This window comes from Oncorhynchus masou, chromosome 5 (assembly GCF_036934945.1).
Source record: "Oncorhynchus masou masou isolate Uvic2021 chromosome 5, UVic_Omas_1.1, whole genome shotgun sequence".
NCBI lineage: Eukaryota > Metazoa > Chordata > Actinopteri > Salmoniformes > Salmonidae > Oncorhynchus > Oncorhynchus masou.
In genome coordinates, this window is record NC_088216.1 from 42,336,073 (window position 1) to 42,351,903 (window position 15,831).

The window sequence follows — 15,831 nt, forward strand, 5'->3', positions numbered from 1 at the left end:
GGACACGTTAAAGTAAAAATCTTTGTCCAGTTCGGGGTGAATAATCGCTGTTCTGATGTCCAGAAGCTCTTTTTGGTCATAGGAAACGGTAGCAGCAACATTATGTAAAAAAAATAAAATAAAAAAATCAGTTTTCAAACAATGCAAAAAAAAACAAGCTAAATAGCACAGTTGGTTAGGAGCCCGTAAAACATCAGCCATCCCCTCCGGCGCCATTATACACTAGAGTCGAGTAGAGCTGTAATGCGCTGGCCTGGTTATGCAGCCACCATAGTTGCTGCAACCGTGCTGTGAAGACAATGTGAACTGAAAATATCTGAGCCAGCTCAGTAGCTCTACGGTTTGGGTCTGCAGTGTATGATAGTGTGAAAAGGGAATTAGAGCAATGATTGATGTAAATGTGAGGCCAACAGCGACATCTGCAGGATGGAAATAGGACTCACCGAAATAGGACTCGTTCTGACAGCCCTTTATCTTGACCCCCCGTGAGCCCGTCTCTATGAGGAAATGTCTGACTAGCTGCGCCTGAGAATCGACTGAGACAGACAGAGAAAAGGAGGGAGGAAGGACGAGCAAGGGGGGGGGGATAGGGAGGAAGAGAGAGACAGAATGCGAGGAGGGAGAGAGAAGAGAGAAAAGGAGACCTCAATGAATGCTAGGTAGTTGTAGAAGACAACACCTTGCCATAGTATCAAGAAAAACTATGCTGGTCATAGTAGTGAACATTTGGCATTGCCCAATAAGAACGATCTCCCTTTCTTTCGCTTAATCTTCCAACAAGATTAAATGATGATAGAGCAAAACAGTACAAAGTTAGTAAACTGTTACATGAACCAAAATCATGACCTTTGCCTTTTGGGAACAATAAATATGAATTGAATTTACGGCAAGCGTTGTTGACGTTGTTTGAAGGATGGCTGGCCACCTTGAGGGCCAGGCCGTAGGCCCCTTGGAAGGAGTTACTGTCCCGGATAAGGAAGGACCCTGGATCCTTGTCCTTCAACACAGCGATGGCTACATGGAGGGAGAAGAAACACATATTATGGAAGAAATTAGTTACTAAGACTTTAATTTAGAAAATATACACTACAACAGTGTTTCTCAACTCAATATAGTACCAGATGTTTCCATATAAACACAGTTGCAATTGACATTAGATCATGTGTTGGGGACTATCCAATTAAAGTGAGACCCTTCAAAACCTCAGAAGAGGCCTGTGCCCTTACCTTGGTCTCTTGAGATGCTAGGCTTGTACCAGAACTTGGAGCTGTCCTGGACAAACTTGGCATTGACCTTGCTACTCTCCACCACCTCCTCTCTGACACCAGGGTGTGCCAGTCCTCGTCTGACAGATGGGGGCAGCTCCCCCACCGAGGGTGAGAAAGTGACCTGGAGGAGGCTGGACTGTGGAGAGACCCCCATGGGTCCTATGGCACCCAGAGAGGCCCTGAGAAGAGACTGTGAGCCGTAACAATTGGGGGACCCTGGCATGGAGGACAGGCGCCTCTTTTCGGGGAGGGGGGGCTGGGCGGCGGGGATGGTGACGGCGGTGTAGCCCGTGTAGGGGACGTGTGGCACGTTGAGTAGAGGGTAGTAATAGGACGCCAGGGGAAAGGTTGGGGTGTTGTACCCATCTGGGACAGGCGATGGGGGTTTGGGGTCACTGTCACTCACATGGGTCAGTCTTCGCCCAGCTGGGTCCATGGCCAATGGAGAGGGCTGAGGGGAGGGGCGTCGCTCTGGGGAGCCAATGTAAAGGTGCGGAGAGGGAGGGACAGAGCTGGGGCTGGAACAAGGGGTCAGGGATGTGCCACTGCCCTTTTCTGACAGGAGGGAGTCACTAGGGAGAGCGGTGCCATTGAGTTGCACTTGGACTGGGCCGAAGGAATTCTTTGGGCTCGGGACGGAGGCGGCCTGAGTGGACATCTCAGTTCCGCTAGACCCCTTTGTTTCACTCTCTACGACCTTCAATTCTCCATCTTCAGCTGTAGCTGGAGGTGGATGTACACTTACAATGTGCACTTGCCTTGAGCCAGTAGGGTTTACGCGTTCATTCGGCATCTGTATTGTCTCTTTAGAAGAAGAGATGTCATCTTGGTTTTGTGTCTCCACCAACGTTGGTGGTGTCGTGGAGTGTCCATTTGGCAGTGTCCATTCGGTTTCTGGTGTGCTACTGTTGCTGTTAGGCTCCCGCGTGGTGGAGTGGGAGGCTGAGGCTTCAGACATTGGGGCCACACTGAGGGACTCTATCAGCTGGGGCCCTTGACTTGGCTCCTGGGGGCCTGCTGGAGGACTCTGGGTGGAACCCTCGGTGGGGTCACACATCTTCTCTTCATCTGGCTTCTTCTCACTAGAGCAGAGACATTAGAATGTTAGTTTCTACTCATTGACACATTTAAAAAGTACTAAAGCCAACGTAGAAGAGGTACATGATGACACGGTACAGGGAAATGCCAACAGTACAGGGAACATAGTATTTGTAAATACAAAAAAATTGTTTTGTGATAAAACTGAATTTAAAGAGAAAGACTGATATCAAAAAGGTTTGTATTCTTTAATTATTATATAAGGTGAAATGTATTTCAAGGACAAGTGGCATTGCCAGTTGTAATGTATTGACTTCAAAGTCACAGTAATCATTAAATACCCGTCCAGCATACAGTACATAACGTTATCACATAACAGTCAGTTCAAAATATATTGGCACCCTTGATGAAGATGAGCAAAAAATACTGTATAAAATAAATAAAATACTGGCCTTTTTTGTATGGTCAAAAACATTTGGAAATTATGTTGTTTTATACTAATACAATTGCACAGAGAAAGAGATTGTGTTTAACAAGTAATATTTATTTTCTCTCAAAAACATATGGGTAAAAATTATTGGCACCCCTGTTTTCAACACCCCACCTTGAGAGGATAACAGAGTATTTTTCTCAAATGTTGTATGAGATTGGAGAACACTTTGGGAGGGATCTTAGACCATTCCTCCATACGGAATCTTCCTAGATCCTTGATATCTTCCATCTATGCTTATGGACTGCCCGCTTCAATTCAAACCACAGGGTTTCAACGGGGTTCCAGTCCAGAGACATTGCAAAATGTTTATTTTGTAGTCAATTTCTTTGTGGCTTTTGATGTGTGCTTGGGGCTATTGTCTTGCTGGAAGATCCACTTGCGGCCAAGTTTCAGCCTCTTGGCAGAGGCAACCAGATTTTTGGGGTCTAAAATGTCCTAATACTGGACTTGATTCCATTGACCTTAACAAGGGCCCCAGGACCAGTGAAGTAAATTAAAAGAGAGCTCTTTAGCCACGTACACCAGTGGTGGGTTTTGCATCGAAAGAAAGATGCATATGCAGAAAAGAACCCAATCCCTACTGTAAAATATGGTGGTGGATCTTTGATGTTATGGGGCTATTTTTCTTCCACTGTTCCTGGGGTCCTTGTTAACCAAGTATCAGACATTTTTGCTAAAAATCTCCCGCTACCATTATTTTTTTATTTTTTTGACAGCTAAAGAAAGCGCACCCATTTCCTTCAGAAAATGTACCTGTTGTGGTTTAGTCATTTATCTTAGATGTAAGTGTTCACTTCAGGCTGACGAGCATCTATTACGTTACAAATGTCGAACAAATGAAATGCCCAAATCAACTTGAAAAAAACAACAACAACCGTTTTGTAGATACTTTAAGAATAGCTGTAAAATACAATGTTTTGGTTGTTGATTTTTTTGAAAAATGTGAAGCGGGGCATCCGTTATACAGTAAATAAAATGTGTATGGCCTTTGTAGGGAAAATGCTAAACTGACAGAAGATCAGCATCCTAGAGGCAACTTCAGCCTATACCTGGATACATAACAGGAGGTTAAGGGTTACCCACCTGTCTTCACTGTGTGCAGGGCTGCTGGTGATAGTTGTGTAGTCTGGATCAGAGTCTGATAAGGGGGTGGGGCAAGCGGGCTGTCCATCAATCTCTGCTTGCCCCAATGACCCCTGGGAAGAAGAGTCCTCCATACCCACACTGTTCTGCACCACCTCTGACACACCTATAATGAGTGAGAGAGAGAAAATGAGGGAGGGAGAGTAAACGAGAGAGGGGAGAGCAAGAGAAAGAAGGTCCAGTTAGATCTGATCCATCTAGTGTAAACAGGTGCATAATACAGTACCTGTATTATGCACTTACCAGTGTGTCCATCAGTCTGTTGCTGCCGGTCGCTGGGTGGTTCCGAGGGGGAGGCACCAGAGTTTGTGCCACCAGGGGGCAGGGGTGAGGCAGACCCGGACTGGTACCCTGAGGCGTACCCCCGGCTCCCGTTGCTCTCCGAAGGAGAGACCTGCTGGTTGGGCTCGCAGGGGCAGGAGTGTAGGAGGGGTTGAGGGGTGTGGTACCCACTGCTGCCACGGGGGCTGTCCAGGAGGGGGTGGGGGCTGGGATACCTAGGCAGGTTAGGGCCTCGCAGGAAAACAGAAGGGTCGTGACCTTGACCCAGAGGGGAGTGATGGCCTCTATAGGACGACATCCCTCCCACTGAACGCTGCCAAATCTCTGCCTCTCGCTCCGCCTCCCATAGATTCTCCGCCTCCCAAAGCTGAGAAGGCCCTTCCCTCCCCCGCCTCAACCCGGCCTCCCTGTCCCACAGCTCAGAGTCCCTCCCTCGAGCCCAGTGTGGGCTCTGTGGTTGGTCCGGGCGCAGCGGGTGGAAGGCTCTGGCTGAAGCCGATTGGTGCCCTCGCCTGCAGGTGCAGTCCTGACATGGGCAGCCACCAGGGGGAGGAGCCGACGGTCTGAAAAACATCTCCCTATATGGACTGGAGGGCAGCGATTGGTGGGAGACACGAGGGGAAAGGGGGGCGTGGGCGGGGTAATGAAAGAGCTGACATTCCTCCCCGCTGCAGAAGACCCTATTGGAGGCTGGGAGGGTGTGGGCGTGTGGGTGGACGTGTTCAGGGGCGGGGTAGGGGTAGCAGGGGTGATGGAGACAGGGTAAGGGGGGCGGGGGGGGTTCCCACGGCAACTCGGGCAGGGGATGGGCGCTATGGCGATGGCACAAGTCCAGGTGGGGCGAGAGAGGGTGAGGAGACGCAGGCTGCTGGGAGGGTAAGGCGGGAAGCGTTCGGCTTTTTGGATTCCCCTTGGTTCTGTTACAGCGGTCCATGTAATGTCCATTTGCAAGGCATGGCTCCCTCTCTCTCACCCTCTCCCAACCCGGTGCCTCCCCACACCTCTGACATCTCGGACCGTGGCCAGCTTGAACACAACATGACCGCTGCTCCCGCCTTGACCCTCCATCCGGCACAGACTCTCTGTCATCCAAAATGGCCGTCTCCCTGTCCCTCTGCCTCACCCATTCCCTCTCTTCACCTTCCCCCTCTATCCTCCTCAGGAAACAGTCCATCTCTTCCTTATCTTTCTCCAGACGGGGCAGGGGGCGAGGGGGGGGTTCCTCGAAGGTGGAGGAGTGCCCCGAGTCGGAGCTGAGGGAAAGGATCTGGGTTTGAGGCTGGGCCTGGGAAGGGGGCTTGTTTGTGGGGCTGCTTGGGGGGCATCCGTTGGGAGAGGCCCCAGAAGCACCCACAGAGCCCGGGCCCCGACGCTTCTTCACCTGGGCGTACAGACTACCATCCAGGGGGCCCCGCGTGTGGGAGATGTCTGACAATTAGAGAATGATACAGGGTTAGCTGTGAGTGTGTGTGTTCTCTCTGAGGTGTCCTGGTGGTATAGGTTTATGTGTGTGTGTGATAAAGTGTGTGCACGTATGTTTCACCCTTACCCTCAATGCTATCCTGGTGGTGAAGGTTGAAGTTCTCATATGAGTCCCAACGCACCACAGGGTCTGAAGTGCTGTAGTCCACTGTAACAGAGGGGTCATTCTTACGGTATTCTCGCCCTGTGAAGAGAGAGACATAAGATATAACACACACGCACGCACGTATAAAAACAATAAGTATGTTGTGTGCACACAAACGAGCAGTACCTTTCATTTTCTCTGGGCCGTAGGAGAAGATACACTCCACTGTGGCATCTGGAGGGAACCGGTCATCTACAGAGAGATAAACATCACAGAAATCTCTCTCATTTCAGGGTTTTAGTGGCATGGGAAACATATGTTAACATTGTCAAAGCAAGTGAACCTAGAAAATAAACAAAAGTGAAATTAACAAAAATTTACAGTAAACATTACACTCACAAAAGCTCCAAAAGAATGCAGACATTACAAATAGTTAAAGTAGAAAAAGGAAAATAAATAAACATAAATATGCGTTGTATTTACAATGTTGTTTGTTCACTGGTTGCCCTTTTCTTGTGGCAACAGGTCACAAATCTTGCTGCTGTGATGGCACACTGGTATTTCACCCAATAGATATGGGAGTTTATCTAAATTGGGTTTGTTTTCAAATTCGTTGTGGATCTGTGTAATCTGAGGGAAATGTGTCTCTGATATGGTCATACATTTGGCAGGAGGTTAGAAAGTGCATCTCAGTTTCCACTTCATTTTGTGGGCAGTGTGCACATAGCATGTCTTCTCTTGAGAGTCAGGTCTGCCTATGGCGGCCTTTCTCAATAGCAAGGCTATGCTCACTGAGTCTGTACATAGTCAAAGCTTTCCTTAAGTTTGGGTCAGTCACAGTGGTCAGGTATTCTGTCACTGTGTGTTCTGTTTTTTTGTTAATTCTTTACAATGTGTCAAGTAATTATCTTTTTGTTTTGTCATGATTTGGTTGGGTCTAATTGTGTTGTTGTCCTGGGGCTCTGTGGGGTCTGTTTGTGAACAGAGCCCCAGTACCAGCTTGTTTAGGGAACTCTTCAAGGTTCATCTCTCTGTAGGTGATAGATTTGTTATGGAAGGTTTGAGAATCACTTCCTTTTAGGTGGTAGTAGAATTTAACGGTCTCTTTTCTGGATTTTGATCATTAGTGGGTATCGGCTTGCATTATTTGATGTTTTACGTTGTACACAGTCTCAATTTGGTGTTTGTCCCATTTTTGTTATTCTTCATTTTAGCCAGATCCTAATTGGTATGTTGAATTTTATGTTCCTTTTGCTGGCATAGAAGGCTCTTCTTGCCTTGTTTTTCAGCTCGTCCACAGCTTTGTGGAAGTTACCTGTGGCGCTGATGTTTAGGCCGAGGTATTTATAGTTTATGTGCTCGAGGGCAACGGTGTCTAGATAGAATTTGTATTTGTGGTCCTGTCAACTGGACCTTGTTTAGAACACCATTATTTTTTGTCTTACTGTGATTTACTGTCAGGGCCCAAGTCTGACAGAATCTGTGCAGAATATCTTGTTCCCGAGTGGCGCAGCGGTCTAAGGCACTGCATCTCAGTGCTTGCGGCGTCATTACACACCCTGGTTCGATCCCAGGCTGTATCACAACCGGCCGTGATCGGGAGTTCAGCGGCGCACAATTGGCCCAGCGTCGTTCGGGTTAGGGGAGAGTTTTGTTCTTAACTAACTTGACCAGTTAAATAAAGTAAAATAAAAAATCTAGATGCTGCTGTAGGCCCTCCTTGGTTGGGGACAGAAGCACCAGATCATCAGCAGACATTTGACTTCAGATTCTAGTAGGGTGAGGCTCGGGTGCTGCAGACTGTTCTAGTGCCCTCGCCAATTTGTTGATTTATATGTTGACGAGGGTGGGGCTTAAGCTGCATCCCGGTCTCACCCCATGGCCCTATTGAAAGAAATGTTTTTTTTTTTTTTGGCCAATTTTAACCGCCACATGTTGTTCGTGTAGATGGATTTTATAATGTTGTATGTTTTCCCCCAACACCACTTTCCATCATTTTGTCTAGCAGACCCTCAAGTCAAATTGAGTCAAAAGCTTTTTTGAAATCAACAAATCATGAGAAGACTTTGCCTTTCTTTTGGTTTGTATGTTTTTTAATTCGAGTTTGCAGGGTGAATACATGGTCTGTCGTGTGGTAATTTGGTAAAAAGCCATTTAAAATTTGCCCAGTACATTGATTTCACTGAGGAAATGTATGAGTCTGCTGTTAATGATAATGCAGAGGATTTTCCCAATGTTGCTGTTGACGCATATCCCACAGTAGTTATTGGGGTTAAATTTGTCTCCACTTTTGTGGATTGGGGTGATCAGTCCTTGGTTCCAAATATTGGGGAAGATGCCAGAGCTAAAGGTTGATGTTAAAGAGTTTAAGTATAGCCAACTGGCAATTGTGGTCTGTATATTTTATCATTTCATTTAGGATACCATCAACCCCACAGGCCTTTTTGGGTTGGAGGGTTTGTATTTTGTCCTGAAGTTCATTCAATGTAATTGGATAATCCAGTGGTTCTGGTAGTCTTTAATAGTTGATTCTAAAATGTGTATTTGATCATGTATATTTTATTTTGCTGTTTGTTCATTGTTATAGGGCCAAAAAGATTGGAGAAGTGGTTTATCCATACGTGTCCGTTTTGGATAGATAACTCTAACTGATAACTGTTTCATAAAGTGTCCAATGTTGTTAGTCGTCTGGTTTGGCCTCAGACCATTAACTGTGAGCAGAGCCTGATCATCTGATACATGCCATTGGCTTGGGCAAGTGGAAGAGTGGGGGTTGAGCCTGTTTGCCTGCTCACGGCCTGGGCTTCAGCAGGCTATAGCCTATGTCATGTATGCTTTTCTTTTAATCTTATACGCATGTATGATGATTTCATTCATCTGTGGCTATATTTCATGTGTGTATCTATTTCTGTAGCATAACTTAGTGCATTAGCGTGGTGGAGCTCTTGAATTATTTGGAGGTAGACGATGTGAATTGAACCATTTCAAGGAAACAGATTCTGGCGGAACGCAGATATTTATCATTATTTATTTTTTTAGGACAAGTAATTTCATCTGTTGGAATAAACAACATGTTACAAGGTAAAAAATGTTTTGAAATATGTACTCTTGAATTATATTTAAAATACGTTAACTTGAAATGAAAACAGGGCTTGCTTTGAAAAATCTGTAATGGCTAATGACAAATTTAATTGTCATGTTAGAATGTTAAGACATCCTAATCGAAGATGGCAGCTCAAGCCATTTTATTTTGATTTTAAAGTCCATGCCCATTCTATTTCATTGAATTAATAATTTTTTCCCCACATTTAATTTTCTCCATTTAGTTTTTCCTGGCTTCCGTTTTTCCCAGTTTTCACTCTTAAAATCACACGTTTTTAACTGAAACTTTTAATTACCAGTCAAAGGTTTGGACACACCTACTCATTTAAGGGGTTTTCTTTATTTGTACTATTTTCTTTATTGTAGAAAAATAGTGAAGATATTAAAATCATGAAATAACACAAATCGAATCATGTAGTAATAAAATAAAATGTTAATCAAAGTAGCCACCCTTTGCCTCGATGACATCTTTGCACACTCTTGGCATTCTCTCAACCAGCTTCAAGAGGAATGCTTTTCCAACAGTCTTGAAGGAGTTCTCACATATGCTGAGCACTTATTGGCTGCTTTTCCTTCACTCTGCGGTCCAACTCATCCTAAACCATTTCAATTGGGTTAAGATTGGGTGATTGTGGAGGCCAGGTCATCTGATGTCAAGTTGGTTAGGATATCTACTTTGTGCATGACACTTAATTTTTCAAACAATTGTTTACAGACAGACTATTTCACTTATAATTCACTGTATCACAATTCCAGTGGGTCAGAAGTTTACATACACTAAGCTGACTGTGCCTATAAACAGCTTGGAAAATTCCAGAAAATGATGTCATGGCATTAGAAGGTTCTGATAAGCTAATTGACATAATTTGAGTCAATTGGAGGTGTACCTGTGGATGTATTTCAAGACCTACCTTCAAACTCAGTGCCTCTTTGCTTGACATCATGGGAAAATCAAAAGAAATCAGCCAAGACCAAGAATTGTAGACCTCCACAAGTCTGGTTCATCCTTGGGAGCAATTTCCAAATGCCTGAAGGTACCATGTACATCTGTACAAACAATAGTATGCAAGTATAAACACCATGGGACCATGCAGCTGTCATACCGCTCAGGAAGGAGACGCGTTCTGTCTCCTAGAGATGAACACACTATGGTGCGAAAAGTGCAAATTACTCCCAGAACAACAGCAAAGGACCTTGTGAAGATGCTGGAAGAAACAGGTACAAAAGTATCTATATTCACAGTAAACCAAGACCTATATCGGCATAACCTGACAGGCCGCTCAGCAAGGAAGAAGCCACAGCTCCAAAACCGCTATAAAAAAGCCAGACTACGGTTTGCAACTGCACATGGGGACAAAGATCGTACTATTTGGAGAAATGTCATCTTGTCTGATGAAACAAAAATAGAACTGTTTGGCCATCGTACTGTTTGAAGGATAAAAGGGGAGGCTTGCAAGCCATAGAACACCATCCCAACCGTGAAGCACAGAGGTGGCTGCATCATGTTGTGGGGTTGCTTTGCTGCAGGAGGGACTGGTGCACTTCACAAAATAGATGGCATCATGAGGTAGGAAAATTATGTGGATATATTGAGGCAACATCTCAAGAAATCAGTCAGGAAGTTAAAGCTTCCGCAAATGGGACTTCCAAATGGACAATGACCCCAAGCATACTTCCAAAGTTGAGGCAAAATAGCTTAAGGACAACAAAGTCAAGGTATTGGAGCGGCCATCAAAGCTCTGACCTCAATCCTATAGAAAAGTTATGGGCAGAACGGAAAAAGCGTGTGCGAGCAAGGAGGCCTACAACCCTGATTCAGTTACACCAGCTCTGTCAGGAGGAATGGGCCAAAATTCTCCCAACTTATTGTGGGAAGCATGTAGAAGGCTACCTGAAATGTTTGACCCATGTTAAACAATTTAAAGGCAATGCTACCAAATAGTAATTGAGTGTATGTAAACTACTGACCCAATGGGAATGGGATGAAAGAAATAAAAGCTTAAATAAATGATTCTCTACTATTATTCTGACATTTCACTTTCTTAAAATAAAGTGGTGATCCATATACTTCCGGCGCCGACAGAGATGGCCGCCTCGCTTCGCGTTCCTAGGAAACTATGCAGTTTTTTTTTTTTTTTTTTACGTGTTATTTCTTACATTAGTACCCCAGGTCATCTTAGGTTTCATTACATACAGCCGAGAAGAACTACTGTATATAAGATCAGCGTCAACTCACCATCAGTACGACCAAGAATATGTTTTTCGCGACGCGGATCCTGTGTTCTGCCTTACAAACAGGACAACGGAATGGATCGCATGCAGCGACCCAAAAAAAACGACTCCGAAAAAGAGGGAAACGTGGCAGTCTTCTGGTCAGACTACGGAGACGGGCACATCGTGCCCCACTTCCTAGCATTCTTCTTGCCAATGTCCAGTCTCTTGACAACAAGGTTGATGAAATCCGAGCAAGGGTAGCATTCCAGAGGGACATCAGAGACTAACGTTCTGTGCTTCACGGAAACATGGCTCACTGGAGAGACGCTATCCGAAGCGGTGCAGCCAACGGGTTTCTCCACGCATCGCACCGACAGAAACAAACACCTTTCTGGTAAGAAGAGGGGTAGGGGTGTATGCCTTATGGCTAACGAGGCATGGTGCGATGAAAGAAACATACAGGAACTCAAATCCTTCTGTTCACCTGATTTAGAATTCCTCACAATCAAATGTAGACCGCATTATCTACCAAGAGAATTCTCTTCGATTATAATCACAGCCGTATATATCCCCCCCAAGCAGACACATCGATGGCTCTGAACGAACTTTATTTAACTCTTTGCAAACTGGAAACCATTTATCCGGAGGCTGCATTCATCGTTGTTGGGGATTTTAACAAGGCTAATCTGAAAACAAGACTCCCTAAAGTTTATCAGCATATCGATTGCGCAACCAGGGGCGGAAAAACCTTGGATCACTGTTACTCTAACTTCCGCGACGCATATAAGGCCCTGCCCCGCCCCCCTTTCGGAAAAGCCACAACTCCATTTTGCTGATACCTGCCTACAGACAAAAGCTAAAAAAAGAAGCTCCCACGCTGAGGTCTGTCCAACGCTGGTCCGACCAAGCTGACGCCACACTCCAAGACTGCTTCCATCACGTGGACTGGGACATGTTTCGTATTGCGTCAGATAACAACATTGACGAATACGCTGATTCGGTGTGCGAGTTCATTAGAACGTGCGTTGAAGATGTCGTTCCCATAGCAATGATTAAAACATTCCCTAACCAGAAATCTTGGATTGATGGCAGCATTCGCGTGAAACTGAAAGTGCGAACCACTGCTTTCAATCAGGGCAAGGTGTCTGGTAACATGACTGAATACAAACAGTGCAGCTATTCCCTCCGTAAGGCTATCAAACAAGCTAAGCGTCAGTACAGAGACAAAGTAGAATCCCAATTCAACGGCTCAGACACAAGAGGCATGTGGCAGGGTCTACAGTCAATCACGGACTACAGGAAGAAATCCAGCCCAGTCACGGACCAGGATGTCTTGCTCCCAGGCAGACTAAATAACTTTTTTGCCCGCTTTGAGGACAATACAGTGCCACTGACACTGCCTGCAACGGAAAAATGCGGTCTCTCCTTCACTGCAGCTGAGGTGAGTAAAACATTTAAACGTGTTAACCCTCGCAAGGCTGCAGGCCCAGACGGCATCCCCAGCCGCGCCCTCAGAGCATGCGCAGACCAGCTGGCTGGTGTGTTTACGGACATATTCAATCAATCCCTATACCAGTCTGCTGTTCCCACATGCTTCAAGAGGGCCACCATCGTTCCTGTTCCCAAGAAAGCTAAGGTAACTGAGCTAAACGACTACCGCCCCGTAGCACTCACTTCCGTCATCATGAAGTGATTTGAGAGACTAGTCAAGGACCATATCACCTCCACCCTACCTGACACCCTAGACCCACTCCAATTTGCTTACCGCTCAAATAGGTCCACAGACGATGCAATCTCAACCACACTGCACTAACCCATCTGGACAAGAGGAATACCTATGTGAGAATGCTGTTCATCGACTACAGCTCGGCATTCAACACCATAGTACCCTCCAAGCTCGTCATCAAGCTCGAGACCCTGGGTCTCGACCCCGCCCTGTGCAACTGGGTACTGGACTTCCTGATGGGCCGCCCCCAGGTGGTGAGGGTAGGTAACAACATCTCCTCCCCGCTGATCCTCAACACTGGGGCCCCACAAGGGTGCGTTCTGAGCCCTCTCCTGTACTCCCTGTTCACCCACGACTGCGTGGCCACGCACACCTCCAACTCAATCATCAAGTTTTGCGGACGACACAACAGTGGTAGGCTTGATTACCAACAACGACGAGATGGCCTACAGGGAGGAGGTGAGGGCCCTCGGAGTGTGGTGTCAGGAAAATAACCTCACACTCAACGTCAACAAAACTAAGGAGATGATTGTGGACTTCAGGAAACAGCAGAGGGAACACCCCCTATCCACATCGATGGAACAGTAGTGGAGAGAGTAGCAAGTTTTAAGTTCCTCGGCATACACATCACAGACAAACTGAATTGGTCCACTCACACAGACAGCATCGTGAAGAAGGCGCAGCAGCGCCTCTTCAACCTCAGGAGGCTGAAGAAATTCGGCTTGTCACCAAAAGCACTCACAAACTTCTACAGATGCACAATCGAGAGCATCCTGGCGGGCTGTATCACCGCCTGGTACGGCAACTGCTCCGCCCTCAACCGTAAGGCTCTCCAGAGGGTAGTGAGGTCTGCACAACGCATCACCGGGGGCAAACTACCTGCCCTCCAGGACACCTACACCACCCAATGTTACAGGAAGGCCATAAAGATCGTCAAGGACATCAACCACCCGAGCCACTGCCTGTTCACCCCGCTATCATCCAGAAGGCGAGGTCAGTACAGGTGCATCAAAGCTGGGACCGAGAGACTGAAAAACAGCTTCTATCTCAAAGCCATCAGACTGTTAAACAGCCACCACTAACATTGAGTGGCTGCTGCCAACACACTGACACTGACTCAACTCCAGCTACTTTAATAATGGGAATTGATGGGAAATTATGTAAATATATCACTAGCCACTTTAAACAATGCTACCTTATATAATGTTACTTACCCTACATTATTCATCTCATATGCATACGTATATACTGTACTCTATATCATCGACTGCATCCTTATGTAATACATGTATCACTAGCCACTTTAACTATGCCACTTTGTTTACATACTCATCTCATATGTATATACTGTACTCGATACCATCTACTGTATCTTGCCTATGCTGCTCTGTACCATCACTCATTCATATATCCTTATGTACATATTCTTTATCCCCTTACACTGTGTATAAGACAGTAGTTTAGGAATTGTTAGTTAGATTACTTGTTGGTTATTACTGCATTGTCGGAACTAGAAGCACAAGCATTTCGCTACACTCGCATTAACATCTGCTAACCATGTGTATGTGACAAATAAAATTTGATTTGATTTGATCCTAACTGACCTAGCCAGGGATTTTTTTACAAGAATTCAATGTCAGGATGTGTGGAAAAAATAGTTTAAATGTATTTGGCTAAGGTGTATGTAAACCTCCGACTTCAGCGGTATCCATACTCCAGCACAACATCCAGTGCTTTTACGAATACTTCTGACAGTGTCAATTCTTCTACTACAAGGAGCTGATGCCTGACTTGGAGAGAGGCCCCTTGTCTGACTGAGGAAGAAGTAGTAGTGGAAGAGGCAGCATGGGAGCTTTGACGAGCAGTGGCTCTTTTCTGATGAGGGGATGGAGAAACTGGAGGCCATACCGGGAGTGTTGGAGTTGGCAGTGGAGATGGGCTTCCTCTCTGCTTCTGAGGTATAAGTTAGAATATTGGTAGGTATACGTTTGCTGGTACATTGTTAATTGTTATGGCAATATGCTATAAGAAAATATTTGTTAAATAATGTAATCTGAAAAATTTCACATTTTCTGAGTCAGATTTCTGTGTGGGTGTGTCTGTGTGAGTGTGCGAGCCAGTGAGAATTTGCGCTTGTGTGTCTGTCTGACTGACTGCTTCGGATAATGAGCTATTGCACTTCGTCCTGAAACACAACCATTTCCTTCTCTCTAAACTTCCAGACATTCACCTCTTATTTTATTTGCTTACATTTTTTTTTAATCTTATTTTACCAGGTAAGATGACAGACTACATTCTTATTTGCAGCAACAACCTGGAGAATAGTTACAGGGAAGAGGAAGGGGGATGAATGAGCCAAATGGAAGCTGGGGATGATTAAGTAGCCATGATGGTATGAGGGCCAGATTGGGAATGTAGCCAGGACAACCTACACTTACAAGTGCCATTGGATCTTTAGTGACCACAGAGAGTCAGGACACCTGTTTAATGTCCCATCCGAAAGATGGCACACTACACAGGGCAATGTCCCCAATCACTGCCCTGGGGCATTGGTATATATTTTTTAGACCAGAGGAAAGATTGCCTCTTACTGGCCCCCCACCACCACTTCCAGAAGCTTCTAGTCTTCCATCCAGGGACAGAGAAGGACCAACCCTGCTTACCTTCAGAGGAAGGCCATCAATGGGACTCTGGGTGGTATACTGCTGACCAATCCAACCCCTGGCACCTACCTGCGCAGGCCAGGTCTAGCTCTCCCTTGCCGAACCACAGCTGAGCTCCGTGCACCGTACAGGTGTGGAACTGCAGCCTGAACACGGCCTCCCTCTCTGAGCCACGCGGCCGCCGGTGATAGCACTTCACCTGGAGACAGAGACAAGGAAGAGAAACACAAAGCGCGATTAAGTGGCCACACTATTATTTACACAGACACTGTGTTTGAGACTTAGGACTTAGGCAATCACATTCTAGTTCAAATTACGTTATTGTCATGGAATAT

At 45.8% G+C, this 15,831-nt stretch overlaps 1 protein-coding gene across 1 annotated transcript in view; it reads right to left on the minus strand.

The window, feature by feature from the left end:
- Window positions 1-15,831, minus strand: part of LOC135539610 (tensin-2-like) — an 80,540-nt gene that overhangs the window by 14,478 nt on the left and 50,231 nt on the right. Inside the window, exons 13-20 of the mRNA XM_064965590.1 lie at window positions 15,566-15,695; window positions 5,978-6,043; window positions 5,774-5,890; window positions 4,186-5,652; window positions 3,883-4,048; window positions 1,227-2,350; window positions 886-1,014; window positions 444-536 (exon numbers count right to left, since the gene is read on the minus strand). Of these exons, the coding sequence (XP_064821662.1) occupies window positions 444-536; window positions 886-1,014; window positions 1,227-2,350; window positions 3,883-4,048; window positions 4,186-5,652; window positions 5,774-5,890; window positions 5,978-6,043; window positions 15,566-15,695 (3,292 nt within the window). The remainder of the gene's footprint in view (window positions 1-443; window positions 537-885; window positions 1,015-1,226; window positions 2,351-3,882; window positions 4,049-4,185; window positions 5,653-5,773; window positions 5,891-5,977; window positions 6,044-15,565; window positions 15,696-15,831) is intronic.